The following is a 24508-nucleotide window of genomic DNA, read 5'->3' as shown; positions in this document are numbered from 1 at the left end:
AAGAGCGATTTCTGAGCATAGAGCTAGGAGTGACCCCTGAGCTTTGCCAGGTGTGACCCAAAAACCAAAAAAAAAAAAAAAAAAAAGAAAAAAAAGAAAAAAATTTGCTCTCCTCACCAATCTGCCACCTCTTATGGGGCATACAATGCATTATTTACCTTTGTAATCTCTGGGATCAACATAAAAATAATAAAAATGTATTGGGAATATGAATAGAAAGGCATTTGGATGAAAAACATAAATAGTAATTCAATCAGTTTATCTCTGAAAATCTCATTTGTGACTGACCATGCCTGTCTGCTATGGCTGGTAGGGCAATATTGTGATGAATACAGTTGTAGGCTATAATAACTTATAGAATATGAGACCTTCTGGTCTCTACTTACTTGATTTTTGATTTTGATATGGACCTCCTGAATTCCTTTTTTTTTTGTTTCTTCACTTTCTTCTTCACCTGTGAAATAGATGTTATATTCCTCCTAACCTGCTATTGGCATTTATTTTTATTTTATTTTATTTTGGGGTCCTACCCACACAGGGGTACATAGGAACTGTGATATGATTATCTAAACAAAATATATTTATTCACAGTTAAAAGTAGCAATGACAAAGTCAAAAGAGAAGATACAATCTGGAAAATGGTATTTTCTATGCATATAGCACAAAGTTTGCTTCATTTAGTCCCAGGGATGGATACAGACCCAGACACAACTAATCATAGAAATTCTAGTTCTGAGGGCCAGGGATGGAGCTCAGAAATAAAGCACAAAACTATGCTGAGAACTATAATAACTATGTCCATGAGTGAGGGATGCAGAAAGACTGTCTCGAAGATAGGCGGGGAGTGGGGTGGGGTGGGGGAGGGAAGAGATAGGGGTACTGGTGATGGGAAGGTTGCACAGGTGAAGGGGGGTGTTTTTGTTATGATTAAAACCCAACTACAAATATGTTTGTAATCATGATGTTTAAATAAAGAAATTATAAAAATAATTTAAAAAAAGAAATAAAGCACAAGTCTTACATGGGTGAAGCCCTGAGTCTGATTCCCTAGCACAGCAAAAAGAAAAATAAAGACTCCTTCCTTATCATCCTGGAATAATAATGCAGTGTTCAGAGTATCTACTTTGCAAACCTAAGTTCTTGAGTTCAAATTCTGGGATCCTAATTCTGGAAGTTCTGCTGTTTGAGCCTGCCAGTAAACCCTGTCTCTGCAAATAATTTCTTGGCTGCATCACAGCTAAGGGAGCATCACAACTGAAAAGATGTTGAAGCATGATCTGTAGGAAATATGCCACCACAATGAATACATGTGAAGGCACCATCCAGAAAGAAGCACAAACCTCAGAGTAGCATGGCCAAGTATGTGAGTACTGCAACCTGATGTGTAACTTCCAGTGGACATCACAGCAAACAATGTCTAAGGATAACAGTCAGCCAAGCATGCATCAACTCCCAGTCAGCACAAGTTAGCATCATTTCAAGACCAAAGGAAAAAGGTAGAGGAACACAAGATAAGTAAACAAAACAAAACCCAAAAGTTAAGCTGAGGAATTCTAGTTTGGAAGGTGAGGTAAGTCTTTATGTCATGCTATGAAACACATGTTTTCAATGATGATAGTCTATAGTAGATAAGGTGTGGGTTTACAATAAATAATTATTGATCATACTGGGTACCAAGGATAGAAACTGGGTTGGTTGCAGTGAAGGTAAGCACCAGGCCAACTAGACTACCTCTCTGGTCCCTACATTTAATCATCTAAAGATCTACTATCTAAAGATGCTTTGGCATCTTTTTCAGAGGCCAGTCCATTAAAGAAGGAGAGTGACTTTTGAATGAATCTGAGCCATGGATGAATTCAGTTTCAAAGCTATGCAGTTTAGAGAAGAGGAAAGAAGGAAAGATTGGGGATGGCTTCCAGGAAGAGGTGACGTTAGAGCTGACTTGGAAAAGAAAAAAAGTATGACAAGATGAAAAACAACAAAAAGTTACAGGGGCCTTTGGATTGTTTCTCCAGCGGGAAGAAAGTTCTTTAATATTATTTCACTATAGGAAAACATGGATGCTAGCTTTATCCAGACAATAACTTTGTCCATTTACTCAAGGATATAGCCTCAGGGATGCCAACAAGGACCGGAACTCCAGAGAAAGCACCAGTATTTATTCAATCATTTGGTCACTTAAAAAGATTCTAGGGGCTCAAATAACAAATGAAACTCTAAAAGGGCGCAGCACAAGCCAATGCTCTTGTGATAAATCTGTCACTGGGTCAGGAGTTCCACGAATGACAGGAACACGACTCTTCTGATTTTCCTGTATCCCTCAGTTTCGTGCAACGTTGATGCTCAGTCAATGGTAGGGGGAAAAGATGAATTAGTAAAATCTAGTATAAGATACATTTTGAATGAGGAAAAGTAGAACCATCCAGGCCAATCGATCCAAGTTGTCCGACTCTGGGGAGCATCTTCTTTTCCTCCCACAAGACTGTCAAGAGAGGATGGCTGGAAACCCACAACAGACACTATCCAGAAGCAGCAGGCAAGTATTCAGTAAGGTGAGTCCTCCATTGCTTTACTACTAATAACTGCCAATCAACAAAGGGGGAGAGGGGAGGAGGAGAGAGAGGAGAGACTGAGAGACAGAGAGGAGAGAGAGAGACAGAGGGACAGAAAGAGGAGAGACAGGAAGAGGAGAGACAGAGACACAGAGAGGAGAGAGAGATCAGAGAGGAGAGACAGAAGAGAAGAGAGACAGAAAGAGGAGAGATGGAGAGAAGAGAGGAGAGAGAAAGAGGAGAGAGGAGAGACAGAGGAGAGAGACAAAGAGACAGAGGAGAGAGAAAGAGGAGAGACAGAGACACAGAGAGAGACAGAGACAGAGAGGAGAGACAGAAGAGAAGAGAGACAGAAAGAGGAGAGAGGCAGAAAAAGAAGAGAAAGATGAGAGACAGAAAGGAGAGAGAGGAAGAGGAGAGATGGAGAGAAGAGAGAGAAAGAGGAGAGAGAAGAGAGACAGAGGAGAGAGACAAAGAGACAGAGGAGAGAAAGAGGAGAAACAGGAAGAGGAGAAACAGAAAGAGAAGAGAGAAAGAGAGAGACAGACAGAGACAGAGAGACAAAGGAGAGAGGAGAGAGAGAGAATGAGGAGAGACAGAGAGAGGAGAGAGAAAGAGAAAGAGGAGAGAGAGACAGGGTGACAGAGAGGAGAGAGAAAGAGGAGAGGCAGACAGGAAGAGAGACAGAGAGAGAGGAGAGACAGAAAGAGAGGAGAGACAGAAAGAGAGATACAGAGAGAGACAAAGAGAAGAGAGACAGAGAAAGAGGAGAGACAAAGAGGAGAGACAGAAAGGAGAGACAGAGAAAGAGAGAGTCAGAGAAAGAGGAGAGAGAGTGACAGAGAGGAGAGACAAAGAGGAGAGAGACAGAGAAGAAAGAGAAGAGACAGAGAAAGAGGAGAGACAGAGAGACAGAGGAGAGAGAGAAAGGAGAGAATGAGAGGTGAGACAGAGAAAGAGGAGACAGTGACAGAGGAGAGAGACAGAAAGAGGAAAGAGACAGAAGAGGAGAGACAGAAAAAGAGGAGAGAGACAGACGGAGGAGAGAAAGAGAGAGGTGAGACAGAAATGAGACAGAGTGACAGAGAGGAGAGAGACAGCAAGAGGAAAGAGACAGAAAGAGGAGAGAGAGACAAAAAAAGAGGAGAGACAGAGAGGAGAGAGAAAGAGAGAGAGAGAGAACTCCTGCCTCCTCTGCTCTGCTGTCCCGAGGGCTGGGAGCTCGCTAACCCTCGCGGACACCCAGTTCCTGCAGCGGCACCTGTCTCCGGCGTCGCTTGCGCCGCTTCCGAGGCGTCCGTAAAAGCGACGTCCCGGCCAGGCGGGAGGCGCGCCTGGGACCCTCTCGACTTCCTTTGAGCCGCTCCACGGTGGCGACGGCCACAGTCGTCCGGCTTCTCCCACCCCTTAGCAACCGCGCAGCGGCGGCTGGCAGGCAGGCAGGCAGCAGGCAGTCTCTCGGCAACCGGCTCCCGAAACTACAAGTCCCGGCAAGCCCCGCGGCCACTTCCGCCGGCGCCCTCGTGGGCCCGCCCACTTACGGATCCCGACGGGCTCCGCGCCGTACGTCACGCCGCCCGCTCCGGCCAATCGCCTGGCGACAAGTCGAAGGGCCCGGGAGCCGCGGAGGCAGAGAAGATGGCGGCGGCGGCTCAAGGCGGGAGATCTAGCGGCGGCGGCGGCGGTGCGGGCGGTGGCTTTAGCTGCGGGAGCCGAGGTGGCTTGTTGGATAAGGTGAGGAGGGTCGGCTCGGGCGGGGTTGAAAAGGGGGGGACGGTCCTTAACGAGGAAGGCTCAGCGAGGCGAGAGGCAGCATCCCCGCGCCGTGGCCTCCTGCGAGGGAGCCTCTGGGTCTGTCCCACCTTCCAGGAAAGCCCAGGAGCGCTTGCAGCCCATGCTCTGCACCACCACATCCGACAGTTTTGCTCAGGAATTCTTCTGCATTCGAAGAGGGCATTCATCCTATTTTTCAATGCCGTCGTGTGTGCAAAGCCTCAAGTGTTCCTTGTTCTGGAAAGCAGAAGCCCCGAAGAAATCAGAACAGCACCTGCCAGGATGTTCAGTCCACATTCTCCATCACCAGCCAGCCCTGCGCGTCGCTGCACATTCCAAAGCACCCCGTTGGCCTCTCTCCGGCTTGCGACGTGTCAGGGCTTTTGCTTTACCATCCCAGGAATATTGACGATCCTGGAAGATTGGCTTCCCCTACTGAGCTAGCTGGTAGGAAGCCTTTCGGCTGATCGCTTTTGCCTCTGGCCACCCACCCACCTGTCCCCACTTTCTCGCTCTGCCACCCAGCCGGTGCTCGGAGTGGTGTTACTGAGACAGCTGCCATCTCTCTCTTTCACTAGCCTCTTGCTTGCCCTGCCCCTTCTCGTCCAATTCAAAAAATTGGCCCCTTACCCCAGCAGCGAAGAAGCCCAGCCACTTGGGCTTGTGAAAGGCAAAAGGCATACTGCTCAGGCTTCGTCTTGTTAGTCCTTTGCATGTCTTCTTGACAGCCACAGCTGCATGGGGATCAGGGTTTTCATACTGATTCTGCTCTCTAATTATATTTTGTTTGTTTGTTTGTTTGTTTTTTGGGTCATACCCGGCAGTGTAACCCCCGGCAGTGGTTACTCCTGGCTCTTTCCTCAGAAATTGCTCCTGGCAGGCTCAGGGGACTATATGGGAAGCCGGGATTCCAACCACCGTCCTTCTACATGCAAGGCAAACGCCCTACCTTCATGCTATCTCTCCGGCCCCAATCTCATTGTTTTGTAGCTTTGAAATACTATTACTAGTTCATACACCCATTTGCTTGTCTGTGAAGGGGATCTAAGCCTTAATTGTAACCCCAGGATCCTTTCAGTTATCGAAAAGCCAGGGACTAGTATGATGAGAAATTTTAAATAGAATGCTTTACTTTAATGGAAAACAACTTACAGGCTTATCTATGCTTTGCATGTGATGGGTACTTAAAAAAATAAAAAGAAATACTTGGTCACATTGAGGGATTCAGACCTAAGTACTTTGACCTTTCTTTTTGAGTGCCATTGGTTTTGCATGGTTTTCCATTTAGCCCATGTTCAGGTTGCTCCAGAGCCTAAGAGAATTAGGAATCTGTGATCTTAGACAAATCCTGTCTTCTTGCTGGGATACTCCTTGCATCTATGCTTATTCTAGTACAATTCTCTTTGCTCTTCTCTTTGCTTAGCTTCTCGACATAAGGCATAGAGGGGCATGCTGGGACATGCAGAACACTCTGAGACACCCTGATGTGATGGAAAGAACTGGATTTGGGCATCTTTAACAAAAGATTAACTTTTTTTGGTTTGTTTGGATTTTGGTTCACACCCAGCAGGGCTCAGGGATTACTCCTGGCTCTGTGCTCAGAAATTGCTCCTGGCCCACAGGAGGGAAACAAGGGAAAGGTGGCCACAACTGGAAAAGATTATGAAACTGTTCTGAAGCTACATACATAGCTATAGATAAGTTACATTTTAGGACAGACCTAATTTTCTTTATGCAAACTGGGGGCATATTATAAGCCCATTTAAAAGATAAATTTTATGATAAAGATAAGTGTTCTTTGTAAAGAGGCTGTAAGAATAACATGAAACTGACAAAATCCAAACTCATGTAGCTGAAATATTCGATGAAAAAAAAAAAAAAGACCTCACCGAACAGCATGTGACAGAAGTGAGTGAAAGAAGAAAAACAGGGCCTGAAGAGATAACACAGCGGTAGGGCATTATTAGCCTGGCAAGTGGCAGACCCAGGACTGGTCAGATATTATACAATTTAAAAGAAGCAGCCACTTTTCTTTTTAAAAAAATGTTAATCTGGTCATCCCATATGGTCCCCGTGCCTGCCAGGAGCAATTTCTGAGCAGAGAGCCAGGAGTAACCCCTGAGCACTGCCGGGTGTGACCCAAAACCAAAGAAAGAGAGAGAGAGAGAAGGAGGAGGAGGAGGAGGGAGGGAGAGAAGAGAGAGAATTGTTATGGTACTTTTTCACGAAAAAATTCAGTTCATTCTTTATGTTGTTCTCCACCCTAGCACTTACTGCTCATGGATATTAAAATGAGACTTAGTGATAGGTCATCTTGTTTTCTGCCAGCTTCCAATTATTTGTGAATTGGACACAAAGTTCTTTAATTCTCTATAGGGAGCAGCACAAAGTATTTGTAGCCTTGAATTTTGTAGAGAAAAATCCCTCCAATCTGCTACCACTGTCTTCAGTGACAGCCTTAGGGGGTGATTGGGGTGATTGCTCAGATCCTCTGAAAACTGAATGCTCTCTTGCAGAACGTGGGAAAAAATTGTTTACTCTTACTTGGAATGGGGATCTGAATGAATAGAGAGCCTTCTGCTCTTGAGATTGAGAGTTGTATCTTTGCAGTCTAATTTGATTTGTATACATCTTTGTGAATAGTTTATAAATTTTGTTTCCTGTAGCTTTAGTTTCATTTGCTTTGAAGAATGTAATAAAAAGAGGCAGATGTGATTCTAGCTTTCCCTAAACAGATGCGGACTTTTGAAATAAAACTGCTTTAAGAGTAAAGCATTTCTAGTTTCCTGATTCTAAAAAGAGATATGCAAATATAATCTTTTAGCTTATACCTAATAATACCAGATCAAACCTGGGTCAACATGCAAGGCAAGCACCCACCCACTCTGATCCAAATAATTTTTTTCCATAGCATGAAGAAGATTCTATGTCAGTTTCCCTTGGATTTTAGTTGAAAATACAGATTTCTGGACTTCATATTGGACCCAATTAAGATTCTATGGAGGTGGGAACCTGGGATGGCAGCATGTTTTAATATAGAGAGCAACCTAGTTCTGTGTGTGTGTTTCCGCAGTACTTGTAGTTAACTTGTAGTTACAGTTTACCGTATTTATTCAAGTACAACGCGCAAAATTTTCTACCCAAAAAAGAAAAAGTTTGGGTGCGTGTTATAAACGAGGGCTGGAGTGGGGTGGCAGTAGCGGCTGGTCCAATGAGGGCGCAGGCAAATTGTGAGTTCGCACTGCACCTCTTCCGGGCTGTAGGGACACACTGTACACGAGGGTGAAGAAAAAAACCTCGGGGCCGGAGAGATAGCATGGAGGTAAGGCGTTTGCCTTTCATGCAGGAGGTCATCGGTTCGAATCCCTGCGCCCCATATGGTCCCCTGTGCCTGCCAGGAGCAATTTCTGAGCCTGGAGCCAGGAATAACCCCTGAGCACTGCCAGGTGTGACCCAAAAACCAAAAAGAAAAAAAAAAAAAAAAGAAAAAAACCTCGAAATCTGGCCTATCTCTCCTGACATCCTGGGTTAAGACATCATGGGAAGACATAACAAAAGAAATGATCATCAAGAGTTTTTTGAAGACAGGCATCAGCAATCAAATGGATGGCACAGAAGATGACCTGCTGTGGAATTCAGACTCAGAAGAAAGTGGAGAAACAGATGTTCCTGCCAGCTGGGACACTGATGAAAAATTAACTCGAGAAGAATGGGAACAACTCTTTAGTGTAGCTGATGATGAATCTGACTTTGAAGCATTTTAAATATTGTTACCGGTCATTTTATTTCGGATTTGTCAGTAAATGATTTACATTATGGCCGCACGTGTTCAACAACGTTTTTTTTGTCAATTACATTGCTTGGTGTGAAACAAAATTATACCGATTTTTAATAGAAAATTAGGGGTGCACTTTATATACATGGGTGCGCATTATACTCGAATAAATACGGCAATCCCTTTTTTTTTTTGGTTCTGACATTTTCAGGTGTGGGGTGTATGTTTTCTGACATCTTAAATTTTAGGGATATGTGTATATCTGTGTGTATGGTTTCTGCTTTATCAGTGGCCTCTAAAATGTTTAAGATGAAGAAACCTTGAACTATTTCTATTCCAACTCCTCTTTTGTAGATATGGACATGATCTAAAAGAGCAAAAGATGAAGCAACTTGGCTTCAACACAGTGAGTTAGTCTATTCTACATTTGGAAAAGATCGTGTACTAACTAATTTAATAGTGCAAAAATCATGTTTTTTTGTATTGTTTTGTCTTTTGGACCATACCCGGCAGTGCTCTGCGGTTACTCCTGGCTCTGCACTCAGAAATTGCTCCTGGCAGGCTCAAGATGCTGGGAATTGAACGCAGGTTGGCTGCATGCAAGGCAAATGCCCTACCGCTATGCTGTCACTCCAGGTCCACAAAAGTCATGTTTTGAGATTGAAAGATCGAAAGGTGGGCCCGGAGAGATAGCACAGCGGTGTTTGCCTTGCAAGCAGCCGATCCAGGACCAAAGGTGGTTGGTTCGAATCCCGGTGTCCCATATGGTCCCCATGCCTGCCAGGAGCTATTTCTGAGCAGACAGCCGGGAGTAACCCCTGAGCACCGCCAGGTGTGGCCCAAAAACCAAAAAAAAAAAAAAAAAAAGAAAGAAAGATCGAAAGGTTTCATCAACTACCACCCCCACCCCATCCTTAGTTGCTCTTCTTGATGGTATCTTACCTTGCAGATTTCCGGTGGTTTGCATATATCTTATGATAAGGCTTTTACAAAAATGATTAGCATTTTTACAACATTCCTGTAATTGTGTGCATTTCTCTTTAAACAACATTTCTCTTTAAATATTGGCCTGCAGACTAAATTATAATATTCCAAAATTTTACTTCATCAGAATGAAAAATTTTAAGATGAAAAAACAATTCATAGAATGAGAATATTTGCAGATTACACATCTAATAATATACTTAGACAAAATAAGGCATATACCAACTCAATAACGAAAAGACTAACCTAACTCAGTTTCTATCAATATTATATTTTTGATTCTGGGGCTATACCTAGTGGTGCTTAGGGGTGTAGGACTTCTTGTTTTTTCACAAAACAACCTTTCAGTAGTGTTTGACTTATTTCATTATGCAAAGTATGTGTGTGCATGTGAATGAGTGTGTTCATGCAGTTATGGTGGGGGTGGACCCAGGGCCATGCTTTTTCCTGTGGTATGGGCCTGAAGGCTGAAGAGTTCAGGGGGTACCAGGGATACACCCAGTGAGGCTCAGGGTGCCATATACTCTACCACTCGAACTCTCCAATTTCTAAAAATTTTTGTCTTTTCCAGTTCTGAGACTTTTTTTTTCTGTATTTGGGCCATACCTGGCAGTGCTCAGGGGTTATTTCTGGCTCTGTGCTCAGAATCGCTACTGACAGGCTCAGGGGACCATATGGAATACCGGAGATCAAACTGTGTTCATCCTGGGTCAGCTGCATGCAAGGCAAACACCCTACTGCTGTGCTATCACTTCCGCCCCAGTTCTGAGATTTTTATTTCAGAAAACAAATGGAATAACAACTGGTTATTCTCAGGCTTTCCAGGGGGTTCAGCATTGCTGGAAATTAAATCCAGAACTCTTGTGTGAAAGCATCACTCAAGTTCATCAAACTGTCTCTTGTCCGACTTCCAATCTCCTTAAGTTCAGAAAACATAAGCAGAATAGAAGTATCATAGTCAATTCAAGAAAATTGATTTGGGATACTATTTAGAAGGAAAACACAGACTTATTTCTTAATAGTTCTAGAGGCTGGGAAGCCTGAGATTGGGGCACTCATGTTAGGAGTTTCTGGTGAGAGTCTAATAACTTGTGAACTTCTGTCTTCTAGAATCCTAACTTGGTGGAAAACAGAGGAAGGGGGAACAAATTGTTTTTATAAAGCTACTAATCTCGTTCATGAAGCTTCAATGCTCATGACCTGCTTTCTCCCACTGGCTCCACTTCCAAGGATCTTGATGAAGTATAGAATCTTAATTAGGAGTATGGGAGAAGGGAGGGATGCCAATTTCCATCCCTAGCAGGTAGTATGTGATCTATTAATTTATTCTAAGGATTGAAGGAGAAGCAATAACAACAGCATAATACATAGCATTTACTGTGTATTTTGTGAATGATGGTTTTGGTTATGCCTTGTGTTTGCCTTTATCCCTTTAAATTATGTAGACAAGAAGCTAGATTATTTCAGCCATGTACACATTTACTACAGCAGAAAGTTAATATTTTAGAAATTTTACTCATTATGTTCCAATAAATGGTTTGCTGTTTATTGTGTCTTTGACTCTAAAAATGCAAAAAACAAAAAACAAAAAAAAAAAAACAAAAAAAACAGTGATTGGACGTTGAAGCAGATTTTTGAAGAATGTTTACTTGTTTTACTTAAACATGTAATAGTGTAAAAAGATATTTTAAATGGGGCCAGAGTAATGGCACAGCAGTAGGGTGTTTGCCTTGCACAGGGCTGACCCAGGACAGACCTGGGTTCGATCCCTGGGTTTGATCCCCAGCATCCCATATGGTCCCTTGAGCCAGTGATTTCTGAGTGCATAGCCAGGAGTAACCCCTGGGTTACCATGCTGGTATGGTACCATATGGTACCATACCATGCTGGGTATGGCCCAAAAACCAATAAAGAGAATTTTAATGTATTTAAATGCATTTTAAGTTTAAATTCTCAAAATTTATTTCCCCTGTGTCATTTGTCAAGGAAGCAAGCCACTAGATGTGTTTGTATGAATCAAGAGGCTAGTAAACCAAGAAAAAAGGAAGACATGGTTTCTGAGAAAAAGAGGGCTATGGTCAGATGACTCATTTTAAAGTGTTTCATTAGGATTCACAGGTCTCAGTATATAATGATACTCATGGGAAAGATGTATTATAGCAAGGGAGAAGGGTGCATAGGAACTGACTTGAAGCCTAGTGAAGGTGCCTAAGTCCCAGTAAAATACACAGAATGTACTTCTGCCACAAACAATATGACGTGACAATACCTGGGAGATGTTATCTTCCAGAAGTTCAGTAGAAACACAGTGCCCACTTTTTTTTTTCTTTTAAGGAATTGATAGGTGCTCTTTGCGTTATTAATTCTCAATTTTCAGACTTCCTGAAAGGAAAAACTCTTGTTTTTCATAAGCCATATTGTTGACATAAATGATTGGGACACAGTAGACCATTTTTAATGCAGTTAATATTTAATCAGTGAGGGATACTATACTAGCTCCTTCCCAGCCAAGAACCATTATTTTAAGCAGGTTTTGCAAGGGGATTAGTCTCCCACCCTGTGAACTCTTGTCTGCACAGAACATTTCCTTTCAACATCTTACAGGATATCACAAGAAGGAAACCAATCTTTGCCTTCTTTTTTATTATTATTATTATTATTATTATTTTTATTATTATTTTACTATTCTTCTACCCCTCAAATTTGGCAGTAAGGGTTGTTGAAAATGTGTGGGTGAGGGATAAGTTTAAGCTACTGTTAATATTAGTGTAGAACATGAAGATCCATTTTGGTTGAATAATAGTTTTTGAGAATGAAGAAAAATAAATTAGAGAAAGTTGTACTACAATCTGGGGACTTGTGGACAAAGTAATTGTACATGGCTTCTGTTTTATTTTTCTTTTTTTTTTTTTTTTTTTGGTTTTTGGGCCACACCCAGTGACGCTCAGGGGTTACTCCTGGCTATGCGCTCAGAAGTCGCTCCTGGCTTGGGGGACCATATGGGACGCCGGGGGATCGAACCGCGGTCCGTCTCCTAGGCTAGCGCAGGTAAGGCAGGCACCTTACCTCCAGCGCCACCGCCCGGCCCCTGTTTTATTTTTCTTAATGTTCTTTGTAAGTTCAAAAGTTAGGCATCAGCAAGAGGATTTTTTCTGAGAACTCTGTTTATGGGTAATTGTCCTTACCTTGTCCTCTTTCTTTGCATCATTGTTCTCATAATAAAAAATAAAAATTAAAAAATAATAGAAAAAGTAAGCATAGGAGTTGGAGTGGTGGCACAAGCGGTAGGGCGTCTGCCTTGTACACGCTAACCCAGGATAGACCACAGTTCGATTCCCTAGCGTCCTATATGGTTTCCCAAGTCAAGAGAGATTTCTGAGCACATAGCCGGGAGTAACCCTTGAGTATCATCAGTTATGGCCCAAAAACCAAAAAAAGAAAGTAAGGAAAAAAGCACAAAAACAGATACTCAGATCAGTAGAATAGACTCTAGTATTTGAAAATGACCCCCCAGCCATACAATCAATAAATCTTTGTAAAGGGAGCAAGGAAAGCCTTTTAAATCAGTGGTGTTGGGACAACTGGTCAGCCACGTCAAAAAAGAACTCAGACCTCCATCTGACACCATGCACAAAGGTCAAATCAAATGGATTAAAACTAAAACCCCTGTTATCAGACCTGAAACTATATGGAAGAAAACAGGCAAAACATATCATGACATTGAGACTAATAGCATCTTCTAGGAGAAAACACCACAGTCCAACAAGTGGAAGCAGAGATAAACAAATTGGGATTACATCAAACTGAGAAGCTTCTGCACTTTATAAGAAAAAGTAGGGTAAAAAGAAATGGGGAAAACTATTCACCCAGTAGTCATCAGATAAGCGGCTAGTATAATATGTAAGGTATACAAGGTCCTGACAACAAGGAAAAAGCATCTAACCCCATCAAAAAATGGGGAGAAGAAATGAACAGGCATTTCCTCAAGGAAGAAATAGAGATGACCAAAAGGCACATGAAAAAATCTCCATACCACTAATCATCAGGGGATACAAATCAAAACAACAATGAGATATCTCACGCCACAGAGATTGGCATACATTACAACGAACAAGAAAAGCCACTGCTGGTGTGGATGTGCAGAGATAGGAACTCTCATTACTGCTGGTTAGAATGCCGACTAATCCAGCCTTTCTGGAAAACAATATGGATATTCCTTAAAAAATGACATTGAGCTCCCAGATGATCCAGCAGTACCACTCCTAGGATATACCCTCGGACCACAAAAACACAGTACAATAATGAATGTCCTCTGCCCTATTATGTCCATAGCAGCACTATTTACAATAGCCAAAATCTGGGAACAACTCAGATGCTCAACAATAGATGAGTTGCTAAAGAAACTCTACACAATGGTATAATACTATGTATCTGTTAGAAAAAAATGAAGTCAAAATTTGCCTATACATGGATGGACTATTACGCTGAGTGAAATAAGTCAGAGGGAGAGAAATAGACATAGAATAGTCTCACTTATCTGTGAGATTTAAGAAATACTAAAGACAGAAAATAGTAATAATACCCAGAGACAATAGAGATGAGGGCTAGAAGAACCAGCCCATGATATGAAGCTTACCAGAAAGAGTGGTAAGTGCAGTTAGAGAAGTAACTACACTAACAAATACCATGACAATAATAGAGAAATACAATACCTGTCTTGAATACAGCAGGAGATGGGGAAGGAGGGAAATGAGAGACATTGGTGGCAGGAAAGTTGCACTGGTGAAGGGGGGGTTGGGCATTTTATGGTTGAAACCCAATTATGAACATGTTTGTAACTATGTTGCATAAATAAAATATTTTCATTAAAATAAAAGAAAAAATAAGCACATACTGCCTTTATATCTGTGTCTTTACTATAACCAAGGTGTTTTTTGCCTTGAAATAACTAGTTTTATCATGCAGACAAAAATAAATGATAGTTACATCTTCTTAGAAATTAGATTATGGATTTGTGGTTTGTGTAATTCACTGAAAATGTTCCTCTTCTACGTACTGAAGATTGATTCTACGTTCCAAACAACGGGGTTAGAGCTGAGGCTATTTTAGCACATGCAGTAATAGTTTCTCTACTTTATTCCTGAATATTGCCATGAAATTATCTTTTGAATTATAGGCACAAGACTCTTTAAGGCTGTGCAGATAGTGAATGTCTGGCTGAGTTTCTATGAGAATAAGATTTTTTCTTTTTGGAATGACTCTTAGTTTTTTTAATGAATTTCAGTATTTAGTAAATCAGATTGCATTGTAGATTCTGTCTCTATAGGTTTTTTTTTTTTTTTTTTTTGCATAGGGTTTCATTATAAATGAGGTTTAGCTAGAAAGCCATTTTCTTCTTGGTTCGTTTTACAATTTTAAAATTAGGTGTCATGGGGCTGGAAAGATAGCTCAAAGGCACATTATTTTCCATGTGGAAAGGCTTTGGTTGCTCACCAGCACTACATAGTTCCTTGGCAAAGAGATGAGGAGTGGTTCCTGAGCCACCACCAGATGTGGCCCAGAACTCCCTGAATTCCAAATCTTCCATTTTACAAAGCTCTTTTTGACAACAACAAAAAATGGGGGGTGGGAGTGGGCGGAGCAATGGCACTGTGTTAGGGCGCTTGCCCAGGACAGACCAAGATTTCATCCTGCGTCCCATATGGTCCCTCAAGCCAGGAGCGATTTCTGAGCACATAGCCAGAGGTAACCCCTGAGCGTCACAGGTGTGGCCAAAAATCCAAAAAAAATTAGTTGTCCTGTTAGATTTGTAGACTGAGAGGCTATGATAACAAATGTGACATTCTCTTGCCAGTAATTTTCTTTTTTCTTTTGCTGGGGCGGGTACACTTCTAAGTGGTGTTTGGGAGGCCCAAGGACACTGACCACTTCCAGCCCACACCTCTCAGTAGTTCACGTACTTGGCCACCAGTTCTTTGGGGGCACTTGAGGTTGTGGTTCCATTCTATCCTGCAGTGCAGGGATAACCCACGCCACCCCACTCTTTGGCCTCCAGGACTATACTGGGCAACATAACAAACATGTCTCCCTACTGATGTTGCTCTGAACAACTTCAGCCAAACGGGCTTTTCTCTGAAAGGTTTAATAGGACAAAACAGGTAGAAAGCGGGGCAACAATGCTGTACAGAAAGCAACCCCTTCTCAGTTTGACACTGGAGTTTCTAATTGAAAGGACCCTTTGCTCTTAAAGCGATAGACCCATTTTTGGAATTGATCTTCAAGAGGGCAGTACCAATCTCTGTATTATCTCTCAGTCCTTGTGAGTCATTTTCTTAAGGAAAATTCTTATGCTTTTTTTTTTTGAAATGATGCAGAACAAATCTTGATTAGATTTTAATCACTTTAATGTGGTTTTATTTCAATTTTACTCAACAATTTAGTTTTATAACATGTAGAATCACAATTTATAAATCAATTTCAGGAGGCAGGTTCATTCTTTAGAACCCCATCTAGTCCCACAAGTCCTGCCAGGAGTGATTCCCCAAGCACAGAGCACTGCTGTTTGTGCCTTCTAAAAAAAAAAAACAAAAACAAAAAAAACGAGTAAAATAATAAAATTTAAGTGAATTATATTTCTACATTTCTTTAAAATTTTTCCAATTATCTTTTGTAGGTATTTTGGTTGTTTCCTTATTTCTTATAGGGTATATCTGAACTATGCTCATTTCAAAAGATAATGAGGGTTCTCTTTTGTGTTCTTCAATTAGGTAATGTTCTGATGTCAAATTTGGATTGCCAGCTGATTTATAATTTAATGAAATTGACAGCATTTCATTGTTCCTGTCTAGTTGTGACCCGACCTTTTTTTTTGTTTTGTTTTGTTTTTTTGTTTTTGGTTTTTGGGTCACACCTGGCAGCGCTCAGGGGTAACTCCTGACTCTGCTCAGAAATCGCTCCTGGCAGGCTCAGGGGACCATGTGGGATGCCGGGATTTTAACCACCGACCTTCTGCATGCAAGGCAATTGTCTTACCTCCATGCTATCTCTCCGGCCCCAGCATTTCACTGTTTATTAAAAAATTAAGTTGGGCTTTATTATGTATGCTCTTATAGAAAGAATTCATCAGATTATTTTTAGCTTCCTATTTAAGCTATATTCATGTAATTACTTCACTTGAGAAGTTATTTTGCTGTATAATAATCACATTTAACTGTAAAGATAGGGGCTCCAGAGATAGTCCAGAGTATAGGGCACTTGCCTTGTAGGAGGCTTCCATCCTCAAATTCCATCCCTAGAATTCCCTATGTTCCCTCAAATTGCCCAGAGTAATTCCTGAGTGCAGACTCAGCCTTGAGCTTCACTGTGTGTGGCCCCTAAACAAACAATATTTTCTTTTTCTATCCTCCTATAGAGAGCCTTCTCTAGAGCTGTATTATAGTTTGTTTTACTGATCTTTGATAAATGAGCCTTTGAGTTATGATTTTTTTCTTTCTTTTTTTTTTTTTTGGTGTTTTGGGCCACACCTGTTTAATGCTCAGGGGTTACTCCTGGCTAAGCGCTCAGAAATTGCACCTGGCTTGAGGGGGACCATATGGGATGCCGGGGAATCGAACCGTGGTCCTTTCTTGGCTAGCGCTTGTAAGGCAGACACCTTACCTCTAGCGCCACCTCGCCGGCCCCTTCTTATGATTTTTTACCATTATAAATGTGCTGCAATGAGTAGCCTTATATGTTATTTCATAGAGGCAAGTATAGAAAAATTTCTAGAGAGGTAGAAATTTGATTTTCAGGTGCCTTTTTTGTTTTAATTTGATAGATGCTATATCATTTTGAGCAGCTGTTAACAATTTGAGAGAACCATTTCTTTTTCTTTTTCCTTTTTTTTATTTTGGGGCCACACCTAGACGTGCTCAGGAGTTACTCCTGGCTCTGAGCTGAGAAATTGCTCCCAACTGGCTTGGGGAGAATATGGAATGCTGGGGTTGAACCTTTGTTGGCTGCATGCTGTATCATCCCAGCCTGAGAACCACTTCTTCTGAGCTCAGTCTGGGGATTTTCTGAACCTACAAAGGTAGAGAGGGTCTCAAAACTTACAAAGATCTTGGCTTTTAATTCAAACAATTCCCAAAAACAACACTGGATTTGGGGTGGAGTTATGAATGGTTTACCAGATATACTAGTAAAATGTGGTTAACAAATATGTGTTAAAAGACAGAGCCTCACTTTATTAATATCTGAAAGTTAGCTTTTAGGTACTTTCTGAGTTTTTTGGTCACAGAATACAAGGACTCATGCATTTTTTTTCTTAATAGATGTCCTGTATACTTGAGAATGCCCTTAAGAAAGTCATTGTTTACTTTTAGTAAGGCATCACAAACTTTGATGCACAATTCTTTTGTTTGTTTTATAGTGGAAGATTGATGACAAGCCTGTGAAAATTGACAAATGGGATGGATCAGCTGTGAAAAATTCTTTGGATGATTCTGCCAAAAAGGTATTTTTTTGAGTTGGGGAATGTTAGCCTGTATACAAATGATGGCCCATCTGCCACAGACTTTGTTTTTGTTTTGGCTACACCCGGCAGGTCTCAGGGGTTACTCCTGGCTCTCTGCTCAGAAATCACTCCTGGCAGGCTCGGGGGACCATATGGGATGCCGGGATTCGAACCACCGACCTTCTGCATGCAAGGCAAATGCCTTACCTCCATGCTATCTCTCTGGCCCCTACAGACTCTTTTTTTCATCTTATTTGGAGTGACCTTCCTTTTCAGTGTTAGGAACTAAGTCAAAGGTAGTTTCTAGAATCCATACAATATATGTATATTAACATATAATAAGTATTAGGACTTAACAGATAACAGGCTGGAGTGCATGCACATATGAAAGGTTTAGGTTCAATTCCTTGAACTCTATAGTTTCTGGAGAACCACTAGTTATGGTCCCCAAATCCAAAAAATTAATGAATAAATAAAAGTAATGCTAGCTATGCAAACTTTTCCCATGAATTCTCTAATTTAAATTCAAGAGAGCTTGTATAAGGTATTGTTTTGAGTTTAATTTCTCAAGAGTTGAGAAGGTTCAGGGGACATAGGACATTTGTTCATGCTTAATTGTCTCTCATTTCTAACAAAGTAAAAAAAAATGTTGGGGCCGGAGAGATAGCATGGAGGTAAGGCGTTGTCTCTCATGCAGAAGGTCATTGGTTCGAATCCTGGTACCCCATATGGTCCCACCGAGCCTGCTAGGAGTGATTTCTGAGCAGAGAGCCAGGAGTAACCTCTGAGTGCTGCCGGGTGTGACCCATAAACCAAAAAATAAATAAATAAATAATGTTTAGGTTCTCTTGGGGAAATTTCTGAGAATTTGATCAGAATTATTCCCCTTGGAGTCCCTTGTAAATAGTCTGAGTACTTTTTGATTATGTGGTTTTTGATTGGAGACAACTGTTTTTATAATTCTTTTATCATAGAAATTAAAAATAAAAGCAGGTACATTTGGAAAGAAGCATTCTTAATTGGTCCAATTTCTTGTTTTTCTCATTAGGTACTTTTGGAAAAGTACAAGTATGTGGAGAATTTTGGTCTGATTGACGGACGCCTTACTATCTGTACCATCTCATGTTTTTTTGCCATAGTAGCTTTGATTTGGGATTATATGCACCCCTTTCCAGAGTCCAAGCCTGTTCTGGCTTTGTGCGTCATATCATATCCTTTTTAAAATCAGGTTTGTTTTCTAGTGATTATTACTACTTTTCTGTCCTCCCTACCAAAAAAAAAACCCACTAAACAAACCGATGTTAGTCTACTAATAATAGAATTTAACATTATGAGTTGTGGAAGCTGTAAATTTATGTGGTAATATTTTTTATTTCTTAAGGCTATTTTCAATTTGTGTTTAGATGTTGTTATAATGGTTATGATAATCCAAGTATAAGCACTTAATAGCAGTACACAGAGTTCTAAAAATTCTAAGACTTTAGCTCTTACTTCTAGAACAGAATTTATCCCATGAATTCAGGCTACTTAGAACCACTCATTCCAGGATATTAGAATATCAGATCTTGACAATTCAGCTTTCCTTGAAGATGATGGCAGAACTGGAGAGTACTGTACTAAGCATGAGGTTACAGTATGGCTTGTGTAATTTTAGAATTGAGAACTTAGAAGTTTGGGAACCTGGGTCTGAAATCCAGGGTGTTTTGTGATCTTTGTGCAAATAAGAACTTGACTTTTTTTGAGACTGCTGTTAATATGAATAATGTGCACTCAGAATTAGATTATACAAAGTGATTATATAGTGTGTTTGGTATAGAATTAGCCTGGAATGTTTCCTATTTTCTTTTTTATAATATAGAATCATATTTATTATTTACTCTGTGCATTTTAAAAAAATAGAATATTTATTTATTATAGTGTTACAATCCCAGTTGTACATGTTTGTGGCCCCAGTTTCTCACTCCATCACTCCCTTGACTCTGCACTTTCCTTCATTTTGAGTATTTTTCCATTTTAAATTACAAAGGCTTAAAATCCTATTCAAAGGCATAATACTTTTAAGAGACTACTGTGTGTCAGCTGTTCATTATTTATTTATTTATTTTGGTTTTGGGGCCTTACCTGGTGGCACTCAGGGGTTACTCCTGGCGCTCAGAAGTTGCTCCTGGCAGGCTCGGGGGATTAGATGGGAGGCCAGGATTCGAACCTGGGTCCATCCCAGCTCGGCCATGTGCAAGGCAAACACCCTACTGCTGTGCTACCACTACAGCCCCATGCATTAATTATTTAAAAACATTTTTGGTAGGCTTTACTTTTTTATAAGTTTTTGGACCACACACCTCACAGTGCTCAGGGACTATTTTTGGTTCTGTAGTCAGAAATTGCTCCTGGCAGACTCAGGGAACCATATGAGATGCTAGGGTTTGCACATGGGTCAGCTATGTGCAAGGCAGAGATGCCCTACCCATTATGTTATTGCTCTGGTGTCAGCAGTTTACTTCTTTTAATAGTGTTTTTGCTATCTGAAATTTTTTTTTTTTTTTTGTGGTTTTTGGGTCACACCCGGCAGCACTCGGGTTATTCCTGGCTCCAGGCTCAGAAATTGCTCCTGGCAGGCACGGGGGACCATATGGGGCGCCGGGATTCAAACCGATGACTTCCTGCATGAAAGGCAAACGCCTTACCTCCATGCTATCTCCGGCCCCTATCTGAAATATTTCTAAAACCTTCACTTTGCTGTTTACTTCTAGAAGCAGTTAGTAAGCCATTTATTAAAGCAGTTCTAATCTAAACTGTTATCACCAAATTAAACCCAAATCCTAGTCCTTAGCATTGGCATTTGACATAATAATTACAATAATTACTGCATTTTTTTGTATTACTGGAATTCAAGAGTATACATTAATTTCTGGAGACAGTTTCCAAAGGAATTCCAAGGATTTCTGAACAATGAGAGCAATTTTATTATAAAGATTTGGTCTCATAAGATTATTATCTTGATGGATTAATTTGTTTAAAACAAAAAATTTTAGGATTAACCAAAAGTTAAGTCGTTTTCCTTACATATACTTTGATTTGATCTCCAGCACTGTGTTTTGTCCTCTGAGCACCACTAGGATTGATCCCTGAGCACAGAGCCAGGAATTAAGACCAGAAGTGGCCCCAAAACAAAAATTTATAACCAAATATTTTATATACATGTACATACATTTATATGTATATATTAGGACATCACATACAAATATAATATTTCTAAGTCTCATGGTAATTTTTAGTGATGATGATTCTATGACTTGGAAAAAATAATTTGTCAAGATTATATTCATTAAAAACTAGAAATCAGATCTAGTCTACCTTACTCCAAAGATCAAACACTGTGTATTCTATTTTTCTATCTCTCTCATAAAATTTCAAGGATATATGTACACATCTCTTAAGGAAGTTTGTATCACACAGTGGGAACTCAAGATGTGGTAGTTATTGTTAAAAGCCAAATATTAGCCAATGTATATGTAGAATGTAAATATTCATATGGTAAATGAAGATGAAGCCAATTTTCTTCCACCTAATATCATTAAAATTAGTTGAGTACTTAGGATTAAATGTAAGTCTTGAGAAATTAAGTGAGAACAAAAAAAAGGGCAAGCTGTTTTTTCCCTCTACTCTGGAGAACTGTCTGAAGTTTGCTTCTTGTGATGCATAAATAAAAGGATGAGAGTGAAGTAATTAAATGTCAGTGTTTGTATAAGACAACAGAACTCTTCTTTAGGTGGTTAGAAAAGTTTGTGTTACCTTTTCTAGTCAATTTACATGTATGTTTATATGTGTTCTCCTTAACTTTATTTGAACCTATTTTGTGATGATGGGGATTCTGACCATTTATACCTCATATAAGGAGAAGAGCATCTTTCTTGTGGCTCACCGGAAAGATCCTACAGGGATGGATCCTGATGATATTTGGCAACTGTCGTCCAGTCTCAAAAGGTATGGGTAACTTTATAGATTCTTCAGTCTTGAGGTTGGATTTTACCAGGATGTTGAGCCATTGTCAACAAGACTGTTACGTACTGCTCTGTAAAATTTATATTACTTGTCATATAAAATAAAGAAGGTGTAATTAAAAGGGTTTTTAAAGCTCTGCACTTCTGAGATTGCATTATCACAGAAATGCTCTGAGGATAAACTAAGGAAAAATACTTCGTGGAAAAAGGATTTTCTTTTTTCCTTTTGGCCAGTTAATTGAACCAGGCAGAATACAGATATAAATGGCAAAGATGTGAAGTCCATTCTTGTCAAAGAACCCCATCATTTTCTGTCTCCATGACCCAATTTCTCCTTTTTCAGAAATTCTTTAGCTCTAATGGTATTCACAGTACTTTGGGCCTAATCATTTTCACTGTCTCTCTTTCCCAGCTTCTTGCATTTCTAAAATTCACTGGTTATTTGTTCATTTTCCTAGAGGGTTTTCAGACCCTATATATATATATATATATATATCTTGCACTTTCCCTCATATTCACTCTAAGCTGCTTTTGTTGTTGTGGTGTTGTAATTGAGAAGAGAAAAGCATTCATAAGTTTCTGGACATTATCTAGTGCTTATCTTACTCCACCTTCTTTCCAAGGTCCTATTTCAAGGCTTTCCATTTGTCCATTATATCCATTATGCTTCCTTTTGTGGAATCTTTATTTTTGGCATACAAATGTAATGTCTCCCAGCTTAAAAAAAAAGTATTTTTATTTTCGTTCTTCATACATGATCTTCATATTTCTTTGCTCCTCTTCTTGACTTTACTTTTCCTTTCCTCATTCCACTTAAGCAGCTTTTGACACATGGATCATTTTCTCCTTGTTAATAATTTTAAATGTGGTTTGTTTGGGGTCAGATCTGGAAGTGCTCAAGGCTTTGTCTTATCTGAAGGTTATATCAGCCTGGTAGTTCATTGAATATACTATAGTTATATGCAGAAAGAAACTTGTAATATTGAGGGAGGAATGTCTCCCTGCCAGGAGGCAATTATAAACATTGAACCAAGTGAACTTGGTACTGGTTTTCTGGATTCTTGAAGATGTAGCTAAGGAATTTCTGTGAGATTTATGTAGTAAAGTAGTGATATCCCTAGCTTAGGATCTTGGTAGTAACTGTAATCAAGCCAGATTGATATCAGAATGATCAAACCTGTTAGGGAATATCTGTGAAAACAAAGGCTTTTTTATTCATTGCTAAAACTTTGCCTAATGTTAATGTCAATCTAAAAAAAGAAAGCACAGGAAGACAAATGTTTTCACTCAAGAATCTCAGTCTAAGGGCTGTAGAGATAGTACAGGAGATAAAGCACTTGCCTTGCTTAGATCCAGTCCCCAGCACGGCATCTGGTCTGCAACACTACCAGAGTCTAAGCTCCTATACAGAGTCAGGAAATAATCCTGAGCATTGCTGGTATGGACCATTCCTCCCCTTCCCTGAAGAATCCCTCAGTCTAGTGAAGAATATAAATACATAAACTTACATCAAGGGATGATGTTATGAGAGATTAACAATATGGGGGAAGTCTTACCAGTAGGCCTGGCACATTATAAGCATTCATTGTTTGAGAATACTCTCCATCATTGGTGCTTTGGAGGACAAAGAAGCAACATAGGATCCAGTTTGGGAGTGCTTTGGGGAAGCTTTCCCAAAATAGTTTCTGTACAAATATACTATTAGCAAATGGGAACTAATCGTGTGAGATGGGAGAGAAGTGTTAACTATGAAGGCCCTATTAGCATAACAGCTATTGGGTCCAGAGGTGAGAGATCATGATCATCAGGCATAGCATTTTATGACAGGATAGAAGAAGTACACATTATTCAAATCAGGGAAGATGTGGCAACACCTTTGAATTAGATCTTGAGCCTTGGTGGGAGGGCTTGGTAAGTGTTTTGTTATTTTTTTTTAAAGCCTAGGCTGTGTTTTTTCTACATCACCAGTAGTTAAATCTATCTATTCTTTGGAAATATTTGATACTACCATTATTGTTTGAATCTCTATTTGATTTTTATGTCTTTGCATAGGTTTGATGACAAGTACACTCTGAAACTGACCTTCATCAGTGGGAGAACAAAGCAGCAGCGAGAAGCTGAATTCACCAAGTCCATTGCTAAGTTCTTTGACCACAGTGGGACACTGGTCATGGATGCATATGAGCCTGAAATTTCCAGGCTCCATGACAGTCTTGCCATAGAAAGAAAAATAAAATAGCCAATCTAAAAGCAGCAACTTTGTGGATAACACTGAATTACAGGGTGAGAGGGGAAGAAACAGAGAATGTAAAATGGTTAAAAAAAGAAGTGTTTAAAAAGTCCCTGTTTTGTTCTGAGTTTTTAGTCCATTATGGATAAGTAGGATTTTCTAACTTAGACCTGAGAAGTTTAGCTATGCTATCTAGCTGTAGCCTCCTTGGTCTGCTGATCAATCACATTGTTTTTATTTGCTTTTCTAGAAAAGCATTTTTGCTAAAAGCTGTATAGAGTTCTTATTATGTAGCAGTACTTTATAGAGTATATAGCTTTTGTGCCATGCAACATTTAAAGACTTGACTTTTAAAATTAATCTCTGGCTTGCCTGTGTTAATTCCTATTTAAACAGCTATTTCCCTTACTTCAGGATACAACTTGTGTATTACAGCTTTCATTCACACACCATTTTTGTGGGTGTGTATATCTAGTATATCTGATACTTGGGGATAACTGGGGGGGAATCATACCTTTTTCATTTGTTTAAAACAGACCTCTGCCTGTTACATTTTGTGCTCAACCAATTAAAGAAGCTACTGGAATTTTCAGTTTTATATTGTATGTTTTCCACAGTAAAATCCTATTGATTTAATTGTGCCCTTTATAACTCCCATTTTCTAAAATTTTTTTCAATAAAAGGAAAGCTGTGAAAAAA

At 40.1% G+C, this 24508-nt stretch overlaps 1 protein-coding gene across 1 annotated transcript; it reads left to right on the top strand.

Moving 5' to 3' along the window:
* The first annotated feature begins 1351 nt into the window (after positions 1-1351).
* On the top strand, positions 1352-24508 carry SPCS2 (signal peptidase complex subunit 2). The gene is made up of 7 exons (XM_049780566.1): positions 1352-1359; positions 3799-3991; positions 4038-4286; positions 17495-17578; positions 18627-18787; positions 21428-21562; positions 23632-24508. The coding sequence occupies exons 1-7, from the start codon at positions 1352-1354 to the stop codon at positions 23816-23818; spliced, it is 1017 nt and encodes a 338-aa protein (XP_049636523.1). The 3' UTR covers positions 23819-24508.

Source organism: Suncus etruscus, chromosome 9, assembly GCF_024139225.1.
Source record: "Suncus etruscus isolate mSunEtr1 chromosome 9, mSunEtr1.pri.cur, whole genome shotgun sequence".
Taxonomy (NCBI): domain Eukaryota; kingdom Metazoa; phylum Chordata; class Mammalia; order Eulipotyphla; family Soricidae; genus Suncus; species Suncus etruscus.
This window is presented reverse-complemented; position numbering and strand designations above follow the sequence as displayed.